Genomic DNA, 21,970 nt, shown 5'->3' with positions numbered 1-21,970 from the left:
AGTCAGATGCAGTTGTTGTGCAAAAAAGGTGACACCTAAGGTAGGAGGGGAGCGCGCACGAGCGGAGGAGTTCGAATCCATATAAGCGGAGACCACAACATTGAAGTCTCCGCCCACAATCATTGGACAGGACATAAACGGGCACAGTGTTGTTATGAGACTCTTGAAAAAATCTTTTGAATATGAGTTTGGAGCATACACAGAACATAAAACATATTTGGTATTATGAAGTAAAATTTCAAGTACTAGGAATCTACCAGCAGGATCGCACAGGGAAGTAAGGACTTCAATATGTAAGCTACGTTTAGCGAGGATCAACACACCCCTAGCCTTAGAAGAATAGGGAGCGTCTGAGAGTACCTGCCAGCCCAAAACACCCAATTTTTGGGCCTCCGGGGTGAGGAGGTGCGTCTCCTGTATAAACACTAAATCCATATGTAATCTATTTAAATAGAGCAGGATCTTCTTCCTCTTGATAGGGGAATGGATACCCCCAACATTCCATGTGCCCACCTTAATAGTAGACATGGGGCATTAAGTAATAAGTAATCATACAGGAGGATATCTTACAAACCCATAAGCAGTGTAGGGTGGGAAAAGACACAAGAGGAAGGGGGGGAGGGGGAAGACACAAGGATAGTAGAGACATAGAGATGAGAAGAAAATATTAGACCCACCGGGGGGTCCCACAGCAATATTCGTGCAACAACTTCACGGTATTATAATTAAAGTGATAACCAAGGGCAGCAAGGAGGATATTGCTCCTAGCCAGCAACCACTATAATGAGCAGCATAGGGGATGGGGGGGGGGGGGGGGGGGGGGGGGAGAGGGAGGAGGGTAGGGGGAGGGGGGTGTAATGGAGGGGGGAGATAGGGAGTGGGAGGGGGGGGGGGAAGAGGGGTAAGGGATATGAGTGAGCGGTCAGAATGACATCAGCCTACCCCCAAATGGATGGGCAAAACAGGCATCCAAGCATATAAAACTATATAAAACTGGAAACAGGCATATAGGTATACATTGCTTAGAGGAAACTTATGTCACTTTAAGATTATATATACATCACCCAGAAGACCACTGAGGGAATAGCGAGAAGGTCCAAATAAAACTAACAGGGGAACTCATAGTCCACGGGGTGGGGATGAGAAATAAATGTATGTCGAGGGTGACCAAGCCAAGGCAACAATGGTGCAGGATAGTTACAGGTCAGTGTCTGTAGAAGACGGCTATTTCGGCACTTGGTCAGAGGCTTCGGTCTCCGAAAGATAAGCAGCAGCATCTTCCGGGGTGTGGAAGTCCTTAAAAGACGTGCCATCGAAAATCCTCAGGCGTGCAGGGTAGAGTAGAGCAAACTTACGGCCCTCGTGGGCCAATTTTGAGCATGTGGGAGAGAACGCCTTTCGTAGCCTGGTAAGCTCCGGGGAGAAGTCCTGGAAGATTAATAATTTGGCATCTTCCCAAACAAGGTCTCTTATACGGCGGGAAGCAGACCACAGGGCCTCTTTATAAAGGTAGTTAAGACATCGAAATAGCACAGCACGTGGTCGGTTGGATGCAGCGGAGCGACCGGGGCCTGTTCTATGTGCACGTTCCACCACGAGATCCGAGCAAATATCTTGAATTCCAAGGAGATCTGGAAGTGTGTGTCGAAGGAAGTGGTAAAGAGCTTGGCCCTTAATCGTCTCTGGGAGCCCAATGAGCCTGAGATTGTTTCTGCGTGATCTATTTTCTAGATCGTCGATCTTAGACCATACCATGTTTTCTGATTTCTGCAGTTTAGCGGAGATGTCGGAGAGTTCAGCGATTTGCTGAAAATTTTCACCAGCAGTATGTTCCACTTGTAAAACACGCTTAGATAGTTGTTTATACTGGCTTTTAATATCCAGGACAGCTTGCTGTAGTGCAGCAGCATGCAGCTGAGCTTGTTCTTGAAATAATGGCTGGACGGTCTCTTTCACCGCTCTAACAATGTCCTCATAGGACAAGGAATGCCCCGGGGTAGAGGAGGGCAGTAACGAGCCTAGAGCAGCGGATCCAGCAAGGGATGGAGAGACGATGGGCACAGGGGCCAAGGGAGGAGCAGAGGTAACCGCCGTTCGAGCTCCGGCTTCCAGAGAAGCCGCGGCGGCCATCTTGGAAGCCGAGCCGGGGCTTTCAGATTTGGCACGTGGAGGCTTTCCCTGCATCGTGGGAGCGAAAAATCGGTCCATAGAGGGGGGCCGGATGTACGGGGAGTGGGCCGGTGTGAGTGACCGCTCAATGGACGCCCAAAGCGGGCGATATGTTAAAGGTTAGTGGCTGCAGGCACCGGAGCTTCTAAGCAGCGTGTCACTTCATGCAGTGCCGGAACCGGAAGTCCTGGATGCATTGTTAGACTACCAGACAGGGAACGAGGCAAGACCTAACCTATGGAGCAGATTATCTTGATTTTGGAAGGACCGGTCTTACCCAGGGGGTCTATTGATCTTTTAAAGACCTGGTACCAACATGAAATATAGTTAATACATTATACATAGGTGTAAATATAGGGAAACCTCAATGGGATAACTGAAGCAGAGCAGATCTCAGTGGGCTTAAAAATTGTTTTTTATTTTTCAAAAGTTATTTCAAACATCTATATTTGCCAGTGCCTCAGGTTTAACCTAAGCAATGTACTATGATTTCTCACCTATGTCCTGGGGAATAGCAGGCAACAATCCATAGATAGGTGTATGGGGCATCAACAACCCCAACATATATTGCTGGGTTGGCAGTGTGATAGTTCCAAGTCTTGGTTGGCCCTTCCCACTTCTTATTACACCATCTATGTAAAGACTGAAAAATGTTGGAGCCCAAGCGAGTCTGGTGCAACAGCTTGGGAATCATCTGGTGCATCTAGGACTATCCAAGGAGCTGCTTATATGCCTTTTTCCTTTAAGACTAGTACTCCCACCCCCAAAAGCAAAACCACAAGCCTGCCATTTGCCAGGAACTGTTTAGGCTCCTGGAAGACTTGTGGTGCTGACAAGTCCTATCTGAAGCCCCTGGTGGTAGACCCCCATTGCCTGTGTATGATGTGATGCATCTCCTCTTGAGCCTTTTTATCCACACATTCTCCTTTACAGCCAGCCTCTACCAGCAGGGTTAGCTGGGCAGCTGGGAGAGTTGTGGTAACATTATACTGGATCTGCTCTGCCTCCCTCCACTTACCTAACCAAACTTGAAAACTGGAACAGCAACTGCTGTTCCAACGGCTGTTGCTGTTGGAACAGCAACAGCCTGGAACAGCAACAGGCTAACCAAACAGCTGAAAACTGGAACAGCAACAGCAACAGTAACCTTGCAGGAAGAACGAAGCAACGGGCGGGCGCCCAGTATCCCCTACGGCAGAGGATCTCAAACTCGGTCCTCAGGACCCCACACAGTGCATGTTTTGCAGGTAACCCAGCAGGTGCACAGGTGTATTAATTACTCACTGACACATTTTTAAAGGTCCACATGTAGAGCTCATTATTTCTATTGTTATTCTATGAGGAGACCTGCAAAACATGCACTGTGTGGGGTACTGAGGACAGAGTTTGAGAACCTGTGCCCTACGGACTACGAGAAAAGGATTTAACGGTAGGTAATTGAAATCCTATTTTATCTTACATACTTGGGGATACTGGGAATCAATTTAGTATCATGGGGAAGTACCAAAGCTCCCAAAATGGGTGGGAGAGTGCTGAGGTTCCTGCAGAAGTCACTGACCAAACTGAAGGTCCTCAGAGGCCAAGGTATCGAACTTGTAAAATTTGGCAAACGTGTTCAAACTCAACCAAAGTAGCCGCTCGGCAAAGCTGTAATGCCAAGATACCCCGGGCAGCCGCCCAAGAGGAATCCACCAACCTAGTAGAGTGGGCCTGTACAGATTTTGGAATTGGCAAGCCTGCTGTGGAATAAGCATGCTGGATAGTGAGCCTGATCCAGCGAGCAATTAACTGCTTTGAAGCAGGACACCCAATCTTGTTGGCATCATATGAAACGAACAGCGAGTCAGATTTCCTGTGATGAGCAGTTCGCTTTACATATACCTTCAAAGCCCTTACAACATCCAAGGACAAGTGTCAGTAACAACCGGGACCGCAACTGACTGGTTGATGTGAAACACAGACACCACCTTAGGAAGGAATTGCTGAATAGTCCTGAGAGTTCAGCCCTGTCCTCATGGAAAATCAAATAGGGGCTCTTGTGAGACAACGCCCCCAGCTCCGACACTCGCCTTGCTGAAGCCAAGGCCAACAACGTGACTGTCTTCCACGTAAGATACTATACGTCTACCTCCTGTAACGGTTCAAACCAGTCCAATTGGAGGAAAGTCAAAACCAAATTGAGATCCCAAGGTGCCGTTGGAGGCACAAAGGGAGGTTGGATGTGAAGAACAATTTTCAAGATCGTCTGAACCTCAGGGAGAGAAGCCAATTGTTTCTAAAAGAAAATAGACAAGGACGAAATCTGAACTTCTATGGAGCCTAGGCGTAGGCCCACGTCAACTCCTGACTGCAGAAAAAGCAGGAAATGTCTCAGATGAAAGTCCACTGTAGAATATCGTCTGCTCTCACACCAAGAGACATATTTCTTCCAGATACGATTGTAATGTTTTGACGTTACCCCCTTCCTGGCTTGGATCATAGTCGGGATAACCTTGTCAGGAATCCCTCTCCTGGCTATAATCAGCCGTTCAACTTCCATGCAGTCAAACGTAGGAGTGGTAAGTCTTGATAAACAAACGGGCCCTGTTGCATAAGATCCTCTCGAAGAGGCTGAGGCCACGGATCTTCGATTGGCATCTCGAGAAGATCCGCATACCAGGCCCTTCACGGCCAGTCCGGAGCAATCAGGATTACTTGAACTCTCCCTTTTTATTCTTTTGAGAACTCTTGGGATCAGAGGAATGGGAGGAAACAAGTACACCAGCTGGTAGACCCACGGAGATGTCAGGGCGTCGACCGCTACAGCTGGTGGGTCCCTCGAACTGGAACAATACCGCTTGAGCCTCTTGTTGAGTCGAGAGGCCATCATGTCAATCTGTGAATAACACCAATGACGTGTCAGCCACTGGACCACCTCGGGTTGGAGGCCCCATTTTCCCGGGTGCAGGTCGTGTCTGCTTCCCAGTTGTCTACTCCCAGAATGAAGATCGCCGACAATGCCACGGCGTGTTTTTCCGCCCAGAGGAGAATACTTGACACCTCTGACATTGCGGCCCTGCTTTCCGTTCCGCCCTGGCGGTTGATGTAAGACACTGCTGTCACGTTGAACTCGAATGGCCTGATTCTGAAGAAGAGATAAGGCCTGTAGAAGGGCGTTGTAGATAGCCCTGAGTTCCACGATGTTAATTGGAATTATGATTTCCTGACTTGACCATCTTCCTGGTGACTGCACCCCAACCTCTGATGCTTGCATCTGTGGTTAGAAGAATGCAATTCTGAATCTCGAACATACGACCCTCCACTAGGTGAGAAGTTTGTAGCCACCAGAGGAGAGAGATCCTGGCTTTTGGCGAGAGATGACCATTTGTCCAACAGATCCAGCTGGAAGGCCCTTTCATGAAACCTTCCGTACTGAATTGCTTCGTAAGAAGCCACCAGTTTTCCCAGAAGGCGGATGCAGAGATGCACTGAGATTAGGGTTGGCTTCAAGACAGTCGGAACCATCGACTGGATCACCATTGCCTTTTCCAAGGGAAGGAACACACTCAGACTCTGTGTCCAGTAGCATTCCCAGGAAATGAAGCTTCTGCGTTGGTTCTAGGTGAGATTTTGGTAGGTTTAGGATCCACCCATGATCCAGGAGTAATCTGGTTGTGAGATCAATGTTCTCCAACAACTGCTCCCTGGACGCAGCCTTTATCAGAAGATCCTCCAGGTAAGGAATTACGTTCACTGCCTGTCTGCGAAGTAACATCATCATCTCTGCCATCACTTTGGTGAACACCCTCAGTGCCGTGGAGAGACCACATGGTGGGGCATGAAACTGGTAGTAACAGTCCTGCAGTGCAAACCGTAGATAAGCCTGATGAGGCAGCCAGATCGGAATGTGAAGGTACGCATCCTTGACATCCGGAGACGCTAGGAATTCCCCCTCTTTGAGACCTGAGATCACCGCTCTCAGAGACTCCATCTTGAACTTGAACACTCGCAAGTATGGGTTCATTGATTTGAGATTCAGAATCGGTCTTACCGAACCGTTCGGTTTCAGAACTACAAACAAGCTGTAATCGTATCCCTTGTTTTGTAGATGAGGTGGAACTGGAACAATGACCTGGGTCTGTAAAAGTTTTTGAATGGCTTCTTGTAAGGTTACTCTTGCTTCCTGCGAAACTGGTAAGCCTGATTTGAATAATCTGTGAGGTGGGAGATCCTGGAACTCCAGCCTTTAGCCCTGGAATATAAGGTCTATGACCCAGGGATCCTGGCAAGATCTTGTCCAGGCCTGACTGAAGAATTGTAGCTGGCCTCCCACCTGCCTGTCTCCCAGGCATCGCGGACCACAGTCATGCGGAAAGTTTTGAAGAAGCAGTCGCTGGTTTGCGTGGTTTACCTCTAATACCTCTGGCGGCGGTAGAAGAACCTCTGGCCTTGCCCCTAAACTTTGCAGTCCGAAAGGACTGTAAATTGGGTCCAAAGTAGGCCTTTCTGGCTGGCGGAGTTGCAGAAGGTAGATAGGTGAACTTATCCCGCAAGTAGCTTGCGAGATCCACTTGTCGAGTTCATCGCCAAATAAGGCCTCACCTGTGAAAGGCAGGCCTTCCACACCTTTTTTGGAGTCCACACCAGCAGTCCACGGACGTAGCCATAATCCCGTGTGCCAACACTGCCATAGCTGTAGTGAGTGCATTAAGCAAATCTATCTCTTTAATGGCTTCCACCATAAAGTTTGCAGTCTTGTATGTGCTGCAGGAGTAACACAATTTCCTCTTAAGGTAAGGTGTCTAACCCCACAATTATATTACCAGACTATTTAGCAATGGCTCGAGTAATCCACCCACATGCTATAGTGGGTCCCTGGGCCATCCCTGCAGCTATATACAAAGATTTAAGGGTAGTCTCAATCTTATGATCAGCTGTATCCTTTAGGGAGGCTGCACCAGAAATAGGTAATACTATTTTACGTGAGAGCCTGGAGACTGATGTATCCACTATCGGTGGATTTTCCCTATTTTTTCCTATCCTCGGGAGGAAAAGAAAAAGATAATAACCGCCTAGGAACTTGAAATTTCTTATCTGGATTAACCCACGGTTCTTCAAACTGGGTATTTAGTTCCTTTGATACGGGAAAAATGGCTGAGAATTTTTTCTCTATATTAAGGTAAGATTCCTCACACTCCTCTGTCACCTTATCAGGGAGGGGCATGCGAATAGTTCCCTCAGGAGCTAGTGTCCTGTCAGCGGGGAACGGGACCATTAACCCTTGGTGTCCTAAACCCCCCCCCCCCCCCCCCAAAGTCCCATGAAGCAGACAGGCTGGTGCCTTCCAGTCCTGTCGGACAATAACAAAAATGTAAAATAAATGCAGAAAACTCTTCTGGAGCTTCCAGAAATATGACCGGCTCCTTCGGGCACATTTTCTAAACTGAGTTTGGTAGGAGGGTTATAGAGGGAGGAGCCAGCACGTTAACAAACTTCTATAGTGCCCATAGCTCCAAGTGGAGTAGTCTATACCCCATGGTACTAAATGGATTCCCAGTATCCCCTAGGACGTAAGAGAAAATAAGATTTTACTCACCGGTAAATCTATTTCTCGTAGTCCGTAGTGGATGCTGGGAACTCCGTAAGGACCATGGGGAATAGACGGGCTCCGCAGGAGACTGGGCACTCTAAAAGAAAGATTTGGTACTATCTGGTGTGCACTGGCTCCTCCCTCTATGCCCCTCCTCCAGACCTCAGTTAGGATACTGTGCCCGGAAGAGCTGACACAATAAGGAAGGATTTTGAATCCCGGGTAAGACTCATACCAGCCACACCAATCACACCGTATAACTCGTGATACTATACCCAATTAACAGTATGAAACATAACTGAGCCTCTCAACAGATGGCTCAACAATAACCCTTTAGTTAGGCAATAACTATATACAAGTATTGCAGACAATCCGCACTTGGGATGGGCGCCCAGCATCCACTACGGACTACGAGAAATAGATTTACCGGTGAGTAATATCTTATTTTCTCTGACGTCCTAGTGGATGCTGGGAACTCCGTAAGGACCATGGGGATTATACCAAAGCTCCCAAACGGGCGGGAGAGTGCGGATGACTCTGCAGCACCGAATGAGAGAACTCAAGGTCCTCCTCAGCCAGGGTATCAAATTTGTAGAATTTAGCAAACGTGTTTGCCCCTGACCAAGTTGCAGCTCGGCAAAGTTGTAAAGCCGAGACCCCTCGGGCAGCCGCCCAAGATGAGCCCACCTTCCTTGTGGAATGGGCTTTTACTAATTTAGGATGCGGCAATCCAGCCGCAGAATGCGCCAGCTGAATTGTGCTACAAATCCAGCGAGCAATAGTCTGCTTAGAAGCAGGAGCACCTATTTTGTTGGGTGCATACAGGATAAAAAGCGAGTCAGTTTTCCTGACTCCAGCCGTCCTGGAAACATAAATTTTCAAGGCCCTGACTACGTCCAGTAACTTGGAATCTTCCAAGTCCCTAGTAGCCGCAGGCACTACAATAGGTTGGTTCAAGTGAAAAGCTGATACCACCTTAGGGAGAAACTGGGGACGAGTCCTCAATTCTGCCCTATCCATATGGAAAATCAGATAAGGGCTTTTACATGACAAAGCCGCCAATTCTGACACCCGCCTGGCCGAAGCCAAGGCCAATAACATGACCACTTTCCACATGAGATATTTCAGATCCACAGTTTTAAGTGGCTCAAACCAATGTGATTTCAGGAAACTCAACACCACATTGAGATCCCAAGGTGCCACAGGAGGCACAAAAGGGGGCTGAATATGAAGCACTCCCTTTACAAAAGTCTGAACTTCAGGCAGTGAAGCCAGTTCTTTCTGGAAGAAAATCAACAGAGCCGAAATCTGGAACTTAATGGAACCCAATTTTAGGCCCATAGTCACTCCCGACTGTAGGAAGTGCAGAAAACGACCCAGCTGAAATTCCTCTGTAGGGGCCTTCCTGGCCTCACACCACGCAACATATTTTCGCCAAATACGGTGATAATGGTTTGCGGTTACATCTTTCCTGGCTTTTATCAGCGTAGGAATGACTTCCTCCAGAATGCCCTTTTCCTTTAGCATCCGGAATTCAACCGCCATGCCGTCAAACGCAGCCGCGGTAAGTCTTGGAACAGACAGGGCCCCTGCTGTAGCAGATCCTGTCTGAGCGGTAGAGGCCATGGGTCCTCTGATATCATTTCTTGAAGTTCTGGTTACCAAGTTCTTCTTGGCCAATCCGGAACCACGAGTATCGTTCTTACTCCTCGCCTTCTTATTATTCTCAGTACCTTTGGTATGAGAGGCAGAGGAGGGAACACATAAACCGACTGGTACACCCACGGTGTCACTAGAGCGTCCACAGCTATCGCCTGAGGGTCCCTTGACCTGGCGCAATATCTCTTTAGCTTTTTGTTGAGGCGGGACGCCATCATGTCCACCTGTGGCCTTTCCCAACGGTTTACCAACAGTTGGAAGACTTCTGGATGAAGTCCCCACTCTCCCGGGTGTAGGTCGTGTCTGCTGAGGAAGTCTGCTTCCCAGTTGTCCACTCCCGGAATGAACACTGCTGACAGTGCTAGTACGTGATTTTCCGCCCATCGGAGAATCCTTGTGGCTTCTGCCATCGCCATCCTGCTTCTTGTGCCGCCCTGTCGGTTTACATGGGCGACTGCCGTGATGTTGTCTGATTGGATCAGTACCGGCTGGTTTTGAAGCACGGGCCTTGCCTGACTTAGGGCATTGTAAATGGCCCTTAGTTCCAGAATATTTATGTGTAGGGACGACTCCTGACTTGACCAAAGTCCCTGGAAATTTCTTCCCTGTGTGACTGCCCCCCAGCCTCGAAGGCTGGCATCCGTGGTCACCAGGACCCAGTCCTGTATGCCGAATTTGCGGCCCTCTAGAAGATGAGCACTCTGCAGCCACCACAGTAGAGACACCCTGGTCCTTAGAGACAGGGTTATCAGTCGATGCATCTGAAGATGCGATCCCGACCACTTGTCCAAGAGGTCCCACTGGAAGGTCCTTGCATGGAACCTGCCGAATGGAATTGCTTCGTATGAAGCCACCATTTTTCCCAGGACTCGTGTGCAGTGATGCACCGATACCCGTTTTGGTTTCAGGAGGTCTCTGACTAGAGATGACAGCTCCTTGGCTTTCTCATGCGGGAGAAACACTTTTTTCTGTTCTGTGTCCAGAACCATCCCCAGGAACAGTAGGCGTGTGGAAGGAACCAGCTGTGACTTTGGAATGTTTAGAATCCAGCCATGCTGTTGTAGCACTTCCCGAGATAGTGCTACTCCGACCAACAACTGCTCCTTGGACCTCGCCTTTATAAGGAGATCGTCCAAGTACGGGATAATTAAAACTCCCCTTTTTCGAAGGAGTATCATCATTTCTGCCATTACCTTGGTAAACACCCTCGGTGCCGTGGACAGTCCAAACGGCAGTGTCTGGAATTGGTAATGGCAATCCTGTACCACAAATCTGAGGTACTCCTGGTGAGGAAGGTAAATGGGGACATGCAGGTAAGCATCCTTGATGTCCAGGGATACCATGTAATCCCCCTCGTCCAGGCTTGCAATAACCGCCCTGAGCGATTCCATCTTGAACTTGAATCTTTTTATGTATGTGTTCAAGGATTTCAAATTTAAAATGGGTCTCACCGAACCGTCCGGTTTCGGTAACACAAACAGTGTGGCATAGTAACCCCGTCCTTGTTGAAGTAGGGGCACCTTGACTATCACCTGCTGGGAATACAGCTTGTGAATTGCCTCTAGCACAGCCTCCCTGCCCGAGGGAGTTGTCGGCAAGGCAGATTTGAGGAAACGGCGGGGGGGAGACGCCTCGAATTCCAGCTTGTACCCCTGAGATACTACTTGAAGGATCCAGGGATCCACCCGTGAGCGAACCCACTGATCGCTGAAATTTTGAGGCGGCCCCCCACCGTACCTGGCTCCGCCTGTGGAGCCCCACCGTCATGCGGCGGATTTGGAAGAAGCGGGGGAGGACTTTTGTTCCTAGGAACCTGCTGTTTGTTGCAGCTTTTTTCCCCTACCTCTGCCTCTAGACAGAAAGGACCCGCCTTTTCCCCGCCTGTTTTTCTGGGGTCGAAAGGACTGTACCTGATAATACGGCGCTTTCTTAGGCTGTGAGGGGACATGGGGCAAAAATGCTGACTTCCCAGCTGTTGCTGTGGAAACAAGGTCTGAGAGACCATCCCCGAATAACTCCTCACCCTTATAAGGCAAAACTTCCATGTGCCTTTTTGAATCTGCATCCCCTGTCCACTGCCGAGTCCATAAGCCTCTCCTAGCAGAAATGGACAATGCACTTATTCTAGATGCCAGCCGGCAGATCTCCCTCTGTGCATCTCTCATGTATAAGACTGAGTCTTTTATATGCTCCACGGTTAGCAATATAGTGTCCCTGTCTAGGGTGTCAATATTTTCCGACAGGGAATCTAACCATGCAGCAGCAGCACTGCACATCCACGCTGAAGCAATAGCTGGTCTCAGTATAACACCAGTGTGTGTATATATAGACTTCAGGATAGCCTCCTGCTTTCTATCAGCAGGTTCCTTTAGGGCGGCCGTATCCGGAGACGGTAGTGCCACCTTTTTTGACAAACGTGTGAGCGCTTTATCCACCCTAGGGGGAGTTTCCCAACGTGACCTATCCTCTGGCGAGAAAGGGAACGCCATTAGTAATTTTTTTTAAATTACCAATTTTTTATCGGGGAAAGCCCACGCTTCTTCACACACTTCATTTAATTCTTCAGATGGGGGAAAAACTATTGGTAGTTTTTTCTCCCCAAACATAATACCCTTTTTTGAGGTACCTGGGTTTATATCAGAAATGTGTAATACCTCTTTCATTGCCTCAATCATGCAACGAATGGCCCTAGTGGACATTAAATTTGACTCATCGTCGTCGACACTGGTATCAGTATCCGTGTCGACATCTGTGTCTGCCATCTGAGGTAGTGGGCGCTTTAGAGCCCCTGATGGCCTTTGAGTCGTCTGGGCAGGCACAAGCTGAGAAGCCGGCTGTCCCGCATTTGGCATGTCGTCAAATTTTTTATGTAAGGAGTCGACACTTGCACGTAATTCCTTCCATAAGTCCATCCACTCAGGTGTCTGCCCCGCAGGGGGTGACATCACATTTATAGGCATCTGCTCTGCTTCCACATAAGCCTCCTCAAACATGTCGACACAGCCGTACCGACACACCGCACACACACAGGGAATGCTCTTAAAGGAGACAGGACCCCACAAAAGCCCTTTGGGGAGACAGAGAGAGAGTATGCCAGCACACACCAGAGCGCTATATAATGCAGGGACTAACTGAATTATGTCCCCTTATAGCTGCTATAAGTTATACTGCGCCTAAATTTAGTGCCCCCCCTCTCTTTTTTACCCTTTCTGTAGTGTAGACTGCAGGGGAGAGCCAGGGAGCTTCCTTCCAGCGGAACTGTGAGGGAGAAATGGCGCCAGTGTGCTGAGGGAGATGGCTCCGCCCCTTTTTCGGCTGACTTTTCTCCCGCTTTTTTATGGATTCTGGCAGGGGTAATTACCACATATATAGCCTCTGGGGCTATATATTGTGGTTATTTTGCCAGCCAAGGTGTTTTTATTGCTGCTCAGGGCGCCCCCCCCCAGCGCCCTGCACCCTCAGTGACCGAAGTGTGAAGTGTGTATGAGGAGCAATGGCGCACAGCTGCAGTGCTGTGCGCTACCTTGGTGAAGACTGAAGTCTTCTGCCGCCGATTTTCCGGACCATCTTCATGCTTCTGGCTCTGTAAGGGGGACGGCGGCGCGGCTCCGGGAACGAACACCAAGGACGGGTCCTGCGGTCGATCCCTCTGGAGCTAATGGTGTCCAGTAGCCTAAGAAGCCCAAGCTAGCTGCAAGCAGGTAGGTTCGCTTCTTCTCCCCTTAGTCCCTCGTTGCAGTGAGCCTGTTGCCAGCAGGTCTCACTGTAAAATAAAAAACCTAACATATACTTTCTTTCTAGGGGCTCAGGAGAGCCCCTAGTGTGCATCCAGCTCGGCCGGGCACAGAAATCTAACTGAAGTCTGGAGGAGGGGCATAGAGGGAGGAGCCAGTGCACACCAGATAGTACCAAATCTTTCTTTTAGAGTGCCCAGTCTCCTGCGGAGCCCGTCTATTCCCCATGGTCCTTACGGAGTTTCCAGCATCCACTAGGACGTCAGAGAAATAATGGGTGATTTGTAAAAGTAGCAACATATAAACATTATCAGTGGAAAAATTGTTCTGATGAACATAGTCTAATAACTGTGATGGGGTGTGGTATGGAAGGTCGACAGTAACTAGGTCGACCACTATTGGTCGGCAGTAACTAGGTCGACCGGGTGTCTAGGTCGACATGCTCTAGGTCGACAGGTCAAAAGGTCGACATGAGTTTTTTATGTTATTTTGGTGTCGTTTTCTTCGTAGAGTGACCGGGTACCCCAATTAGTGCACCGCTTCGCTCGCCATGCTTCGGGCAAGGTGCCTTCGCTCCGCTGCCGCTTTGCTCGGCACAGATAACCGTTCCAATCGTAGTCCACGTGGATCGTTAAGTATGAAAAGGTTCAAAAAAAGAAAAAAAATTGTGAAAAACTCACGTCGACCTTTTGACCTGTCGACCTAGAACATGTCGACCTAAAGACCCTGTCGACCTAGTTACTGTCGACCAATAGTGGTCGACCTAGAGTCTAGGTCGACCACTATTGGTCGACAGTAACTAGGTCGACAGGGTCTTTAGGTCGACATGTTCTAGACATTGTCGACTTAGAGACCGGATCCCACTGTGATGCACCCCAGTTTGCCAATATTGTACATACAATCCTGGTTCTATTGATTACGCTAGAACATGTGTAGTAGTACAATTTATAATACAGTTGGCAATGATAACTCATTAGGCCATGATATCTATTTTAATGTTGAAAATGAATACATTGCAGGCTTGGGACCACCTGCAACATAACACAAAAGGGCATGTATTAATGTTGCTCCCCAACAGATCATAAAGCAGAGAATATGATACTCAAGCGTTTTAAACTTTCTTGGAATAGGTCTTTAACAGCAAGAGGTTGTTGATTTTGAAGACACGCTGGATTAGAATACATATAGCACTAGGCCTAATTGAAGCAATTACAGACTTCTCTTGTCAGGATTTAGCAGCTGCTTAACATTTTGGCTATAGCATAAGATCTGATTATTCTGTAGTGAGAACACTTTGTACATCCATATCTTTACCATGGTAACCTACAGTAACACATGTACATTGTTTTACCAGATTAATTAACAGTTCCTTTTTTTTTTTTTTTTTTTTTTATAACTTCATGATCAAAAAATGTTCTATGAGGTGGGAAAAAAACCTTAGAAAATTACAGGCTTAAGGTTTGCAGAACTGTTATAATAGTATAGTCAGTCAGATAAAGTGACTAAAAAGCCAAATAAATATAAACAGTAATTGCAGATGAAATTGTAAAAACATTAATGGTGCCCATACACCTAAAGATTTATCTTCCAATCTAGCTGGTTGGAACGAATATCTGGTAACATGTCATTTGCTCCCATCCATTACTAGAATTTTGTTCCAACTAGCCAGATTGGGAGACAAATCTTTAGGTGTATGGGCAGCTTAACACTTATTCACCTGTAAATATTTAGGGAAACAGAGTTAACTACATCTAGGGGTATATTCAATTGAAGTCGGAGCCATTCCGACATTCATTTGTCGGAATGGATCCAACCTGGGCTATTCAAAGCAATCTCAATTCGACTTTAAAAAAAGTCGAACTGAGATGCAGGAGCTGAGATGCGGGCAGAGGGGGAGAGCAGCGCTGGAGGAGTCGGTGGGGGCAGAGGGGGAGAGCAACGCCGGAGGAGACGGTGGGGGCACAGGAAAAGAGCAGCGCCGGAGGAGATGGTGGGGCACAGGAAAAGAGCAGCGCCGGAGGAGTCGGTGGGGGCAGAGGGGGAGAGCAGCGCCGGAGGAGACGGTGGGGGCACAGGAAAGGAGCAGCGCCGGAGGAGATGGTGGGGGCACAGGAAAAGAGCAGCGTCGGAGGAGACAGTGGGGACACAGGGGAAGAGCAGCGCCGGAGGAGAGGGTGGGGGCACAGGGGGAGAGCAGCGCCGGAGGAGACGGTGGGGGCACAGGAAAAGAGCAGCGCCGGAGGAGAGGGTGGGGGCACAGGAAAAGAGCAGCGTCGGAGGAGACCGTGGGGACACAGGGGAAGAGCAGCGCCGGAGGAGACGGTGGGGGCACAGGGGGAGAGCAGCGCCGGAGGAGACGGGAGAGCTGCGGGCACAGGGTGAGAGCAGCGCCGGGGGAGAGCCGGGAGCGTAGCGCTACAGCAGCTGGCAGCGTATCCGCAGGATGTCACAGCCGCCACTCACAATGCGTCCACCCGGCTCCAGCAAGCGAGGTCCCGCTTGCTGGAGCCGGGTGGACGCTGCTATGAGCAGCGGCTGTGACATCCTCCAGCTACACTGCCAGCTGCTGTAGTGCTGCGCTCCCAGCCCTCTCCCCCCAACCCCCCCCCCCCCCCCCCCCCCCCTTACCGTTGTCTCCTCCGGCGCTGCTCTCACCTTACTCTTTCAGAGCAAGCATAGATGGAAATACATTCTTACTGTACCCTGTGAAACATGGCAACTCTACCATATAAGTGTAAGTCACATGGTTGACGTTTTTGTCCGTGACTTCAGTTAACACCCCAAATACATTAGTTTATCATATTAAAGTCCAATGCACAGTCTGTCTGGTTGAAGCACACGCCAATTATCCAAACAAGCGACTGCCAGGCCCTGATCTAGTTCTTCAGTTGCTTCGCAGAGTGGAATAATTACAGTATTGTAAAACGGGATCAGTACGAAATCCCGCTGGACAGGATCCCGGCAGTCGAAATACCGACACCGGAATCCTGACCAGCAGAATCCCGACAGGGGTGGCGAGTGGAACGCAGCCCCTTACGGGCTCGCTACGCTCGGCACACTGTTTTATTCTCCCTCTATGGGTGTCGTGGACACCCACGGAGGGAGAATATGTCGGGATTCTGCCAGACGGGATTCCGGTGTTGGTATTACGACCGCCGGGATTCGGTCCGGCAGGATCTTGACCGCATCCCTGTAAAACAATTGCATTACATATGAGTGGATGGAGGTTACTGTCCCAACCGGATATTACACCAAGCCAGATCAAAAAAGAACTGATTTGGTATTTTGGGAAGCTGTGAAAACATTTAAGAGAAGACATTTTGATATTTGGGGTTAAAAATCACTGAATCATAAATGATTTGTCTTTAGAAAAAAAAGAGAATCTTATAAAACAAAAACAAAGAGGAACTTTTTTTTAAATTGACAGGTGTTTATAATGCAAAGTATACTTACGAAACAGGCCCATGGCAATAACTCTGAATACTCTCCAGTACATGAGGCGGCACTACTTCCTTGCAAAGATAATGGTGTGCATCTGCAGTCAGTCTGTAATATCCATCAATAAGTGACACAAAGGAGAGTGCTTCCCTTAATGAGGAAAATTCCACTTCCTACAGAAAAATAATGTAATTAGAGCCACCTGCTACACAATACAGGCTATATAAACTGTAGTTATAATTGATACACACACACACACACACATACACACACACACGTATCCAAATTACTCTGAATTACGAGCCTTAAAACTTCCTACAGAGTGCTCGCAGTAGGGCTATTTTAACTTGAGCAGCATATGTGTCCTACACCAGTATGTACAATAGCAATGCCACATCCCAAGCACCAGGTACTATCAAAAAAGATAACAGTATCATAGTACCTGGAATTAACTTTGGGTTTTGGTAAGGGTCAGACAACAACTGGAGTTATTCAGATCCTGAAGGACCTGCGTCAAGATGCGCAAAGTGGCAATTATGACTCGTTGTGCATGTACGTGAACGGTTCCTGCGACGTCAGAAGCAGTCCAGCATCAGACTGTCAGTGAGTAAGAGTCTCATGCCATTTGGGGACGGTGATGGCCTTAGTTTGTGAAAACTGAGGTATGTCGCCCCGTTTTTGGGATAGGGATTAGGCCAGGGATTTCTGTGGTTGCAAGGAGATTTCCTGGCCTCTGCAACGACTGCTTGTGTGTCCCCATTATTTAATTTTTTATTACCAGTTATTTATATAGCGCACACATATTCCGCAGCACTTTACAGAGAATATTTGGCCATTCACATCAGTCCCTGCCACAGTGGAGCTTACAATCTAAATTCCCTACCACACGTACACGCGCACACATTCTTGGTAGGGTTAATTTTGTTGGGATCCAATTAACCTACCTGTATATTTTTGGATTGTGGGAGGAAACCGGAGTACCCAGAGGAAACCCACGCAAGTACGGGAAGAATATACAAACTCCACACAGTTAGAACCATGGTGGGAATCAAACCCATGACCTCAGTGTTGTGAGGCGGTAATGCTAACCATTACACCATCCATACTGCCCATGGGAGCTCCATGCCACCCAATGGTGTGTCAGTGATCCAATGCTGGATCCTAGGACACAGCTCTGATCACTACTGCAGCAGGAGGCGTCTGCTTGAAAAAAAAAGACGCCTCCTGCTGCATCACCATACAGAGCCATCACTGCTGTTACCAAGGACCAACCACATCTGAATTAGGCCCCATGTGGAACATTTCACTTCACTTTTGTTTACAAATTGGCACATTTTCTTTAGATGTAGGATTAGGGTTGGGGCTATTATGGCCTTCCTAAACCTGGAAATAAACAAAGCTCAACTCCTCAGGGGTTCAGGAGAAGGGTTTAGTGATGCAGAAACACAGATACGGTGGTTTCCAATTTTCATACAAACTTTACCTTAAAACAGCTTTGTACAGTAGTTCTAAGCATTTCTCATGACATAAAAAGTAAGAATGCACTAAAACATACCAAAAAAACCAATCACGGAATGCAATACCATTTCACACAACATAGCAGATAGAAAACGTGATTTGCATCTTTTTACGTATCAAGTTGCATTCTATTGCACATGCGTGAATTGTCACACACATTTCTTATGACTTAGGGGCTGAGACCATAGCTGCCAAGTGCACTAGGAATAGTGGAAGTAGAAGTACGTACACCAAGGCAGTGTAGTCACAAAGTGTGGCCAAAACGTCTCAATCGCAGCCCAGGGGGATCGGAGTTGTGTGTGACTGATAATGAGGACTGGATTGACTTCATAGGCAATATAACTTACTTTTGAGTGCAACATCTAAATGTAGAATACAAAGAAAAACTTACTTCGGAAATTAAAACTAACAGTAGTCAAATGCCAAAATGCAGCCAGTACATAACTACACATCCAAGTATAGTAATGTTTGAGATGAGCAGAAAGCAAGTACTTTTATATGTAAATAATTTGCTGGATCTGGTTGCCTGCTAAATCTTGGTACATTAACTTGTCCTTGCAAACAAAAGAAAAAAAAGCAAAGCCACTAAAATATGGGTAACTCTAGAAATGCATAACTAATTCACACAAAAGTACATAAATGATTTATGTGGGAGGACTGCATATTGTAATTTTTGACTGGGACAGTGACTTTAATTAATCTCAATTTATGTGAATACATACACACAGACATAGGGGCCAATTCAGAGATGGACGCAGCTGCATGTCTGTACGAAGCGGCCACATCCATCTGGTCTGCGCATGTACACTGGCTGCAGTGCACTTGCACGACCCTTCTCCTTGCGGTGGATGCAACAGCAGCGGGCGTTCAGAAGGCGGCGACGCAGCTTTCCGCAGACGAGACAGGCCTGGAGTGTTTTTGGGGTGGCTGCATGACGTCACATACAGCCGCTCCGATTACAAAAAAATTACATTGCGGGCGCATCATGAGACCACACCACACACATGCTCGACGGCCATGCCCTGTGCTGGGCAGCCCCCAGCATGCGAGGAGATGGACATAAACCTTGCTGCATATGCAGCGATTTGCGTCCATCTCTGAATAACCCTCATATACTGTAAATAAGCCGTGGAATGTATTATGCACTTAGAGTGATAGTTTTTCGGGGCTTTCAAAACCGCAACGTCACTTAGAATTCCTGGGTACGTAAATTCCATGCACTGGTGAGCTGTGATTCTTTTATTCATCTATTCACAATGCTGGGAGAGCTTGCAGGCAGCCCAGCACCTCCCTAAGTGCTGGGCACACCACCAAAAGTGACAAACCGGGGATGTGTACAAAGACTGCGTCCCTTCCTGGGGTAACCATGGCCCGTACGCATAAGTGCCATATCTCACCGACTGCATCCTGCCCGCTGTTCACCTTAAGGTCCATACACACTTAACGATATAATGAGCGACGTCGCTCATTTTCCCCCTCCTTGAGCGACGTCGCTCATTTTATCGTTAAGTGTGTATGCCGCCAGAGACGACCGATGCGCGGCCCCGCGGGTCGGCAACGATCGTCACTGTCGGTAGGGCATACATGAAGGATGTGGACTGTCGTCCACGACCTTCATGCAGGGCTGGCGGCGGCGTGACGTCACTGAGCGATATGAGCGGTCATATCGCTCAGTGCATACAGGCGGCCGCCGACCGGCCGGCCCGGGAGGGGGAAACGTTAGACGATGTCGCTCACAGAGCGACATCGTCTAATGTGTATGGGCCTTTAGAGTGAACACTATGGGGGAATTCAAATGTTATCTTCCTGATCTCCCGTCTAAAGTGACGGGAGATCGTATGGGGAGATATTTATTTGATGCCCCTTATCGCGCTGCATAAAGCGGCTAAACTGACTAAACTAATAAGCGCGATCGGCAAAAGGGCAGTTTGGGTGGCCAAACAGATCACTTTTCACACATTTCCACTCGCCACCCCACAGCGTGTGCGAGCTGAAATGTAGGCGCTGGCATTCGAAGGTGCCCGAATGTATCTATATTTGGATCTCTCTGTTGGGCGTCATCTAGTGGCTGCCGGCGTCAAAAAGAGTTGAATTCTGCCCTGTGTGTTTGCAATGTTACTTCCATAACACAGAGAGTAACACACAGACACAACCAGAGTCACACACAAACATTCACAGGGTGACACATATACAGAATGGCCACACAGAGATACAGATAGGGCACACACCTTACTGGCAAAGGAGTTGCCACTGAGTGGGAGAACTGTAGCAGCTCCACCCCTCTTGTCTCCCACATTGCCTCCACTTTATTTGACTATGCGGAATCTCCTATAGATTCTTTGTAGGCCGTTATGTATCAAGCATATTGTGATCACACGTGAATTGTGTAATAGATTCATCAGAATATTTATGAATCTGTATCTATCAAGGTCTACCTGCATACACAGCAAACACTTTTAGCCACACACATATACAGACTTAGCAATCACCCACTTTTGCCTTCTACCTTTACTCAATCTACACGGTGACACATGTGTACGATGGTCCAAACATGGATGTCGCACGCTACTGGAACCTGCAAGGGTCATAGAGGCTGCAGTTGCCTTCAATGTTCAGCAGTTCCCAAATCACTGCACTTAGCTATAATGGATCAGGTAGTGGGTGATGTAATGACCGCTATTACTGCAGTTGCATTTTTCAGTTCTCGGTGTTCATTTGATCGTTACTTCAGAGTCAGACCTCCGAACCTCCGGGGTTATAGTATATATCGATTAGCCGAAATCCTAATGCCTACCACTAACCCTCCCTTGTAGTGCTTTACCCTAACCTCTCCCTTGCAGCCTAACCTTAACACATCCACCCGCAGCTTAAAGATAATGTTACGGGTAGTACACACGTGGAGATGTGTGCTGAGTAATCTAGCATAGAACTCTCAGCACACATCTCTCCCCCCCGATCAGCACACAGCGTGATGCAGGCCAATCTAGAATCAGCGTTAGCATCGCGCAGGGTGGCGCATCGCTATGGGGCATACACACGGAGCGATGTGTGCTTCTTTTATAAGAAATCTAGTCAGATTGCTTAGAAATTAAGCACACATCTCTATGTGTGTAACCCCCTTTATTCTGACATTTCTCAGAATGTCAACATGTTGCCTGTTGATATTTTAACAATGGCGACATCATTACCGTCAACACTGTTTCGTCAACATTGCCAACCTTTTGCCAACATCCCCACACACGTGAGAGTAGGCCTTCTTTAGATAAATTGGATGGGTCATCTTAAGAGACGTCACTACCGAGTAAATAGAAGTGCACACTGTGCTGACACTGTCACTATCTTCTGAAATGATTAGCAGTCATTATTGCAGTAAGCTCTGATGCATCTTCATACATGTTCCAGAGAGATGCCCAAATAAAATGTTTTATGTATGTAGTTTTAAAGTAAAAACTGCAGGAGTATGTAGACTTAACTAGGGAGGAACAACAAGCGATATTCAGGAAGGAAAATGATGCTGATTACAAATAGCTGTCACCATGTAAGATAGTCTGCTGATCACACAAGAACAGAGCGACACAGGAAACATGATTGTGGTAAGATTTGTGAAAAGTTCAGTAGTCCAGTACACCACACAATTATCAGTTACAAAACACAGGAGTGAAGTAACAAGTGTCTACATGGTTTCTTTCTCACACTCCACTTTTGTTTACATCTAATGCATAGTGAGTACTGTTTGTAAATATTTAGTTAACTTATAATCAGTTATTAGAACGAGCTATAAACAAAGAGCATTTTTGTCTCAGACAAGAGAAATTTATAATTGCAAAACAACGTATTTAACAGTGGCAGGGGGGAAAAGAAAGGAAAGGTATTATCGATTTTT

At 47.7% G+C, this 21,970-nt stretch overlaps 1 protein-coding gene across 2 annotated transcripts in view; it reads right to left on the bottom strand.

Annotated features, from left to right (window-relative positions):
• JAK2 (Janus kinase 2) overlaps window positions 1–21,970 on the bottom strand; it is a 457,412-nt gene that overhangs the window by 125,384 nt on the left and 310,058 nt on the right. For both annotated transcript variants that reach the window (XM_063913981.1, XM_063913980.1), the window contains one exon: window positions 16,585–16,742. In XM_063913981.1, the coding sequence (XP_063770051.1) occupies window positions 16,585–16,742 (158 nt within the window). The remainder of the gene's footprint in view (window positions 1–16,584; window positions 16,743–21,970) is intronic.

This window comes from Pseudophryne corroboree, chromosome 1, assembly GCF_028390025.1.
Source record: "Pseudophryne corroboree isolate aPseCor3 chromosome 1, aPseCor3.hap2, whole genome shotgun sequence".
Lineage (NCBI taxonomy): Eukaryota > Metazoa > Chordata > Amphibia > Anura > Myobatrachidae > Pseudophryne > Pseudophryne corroboree.
Note: the sequence above shows the minus strand (reverse complement) of the source record. Positions and strands in the feature narration are given on the sequence as shown.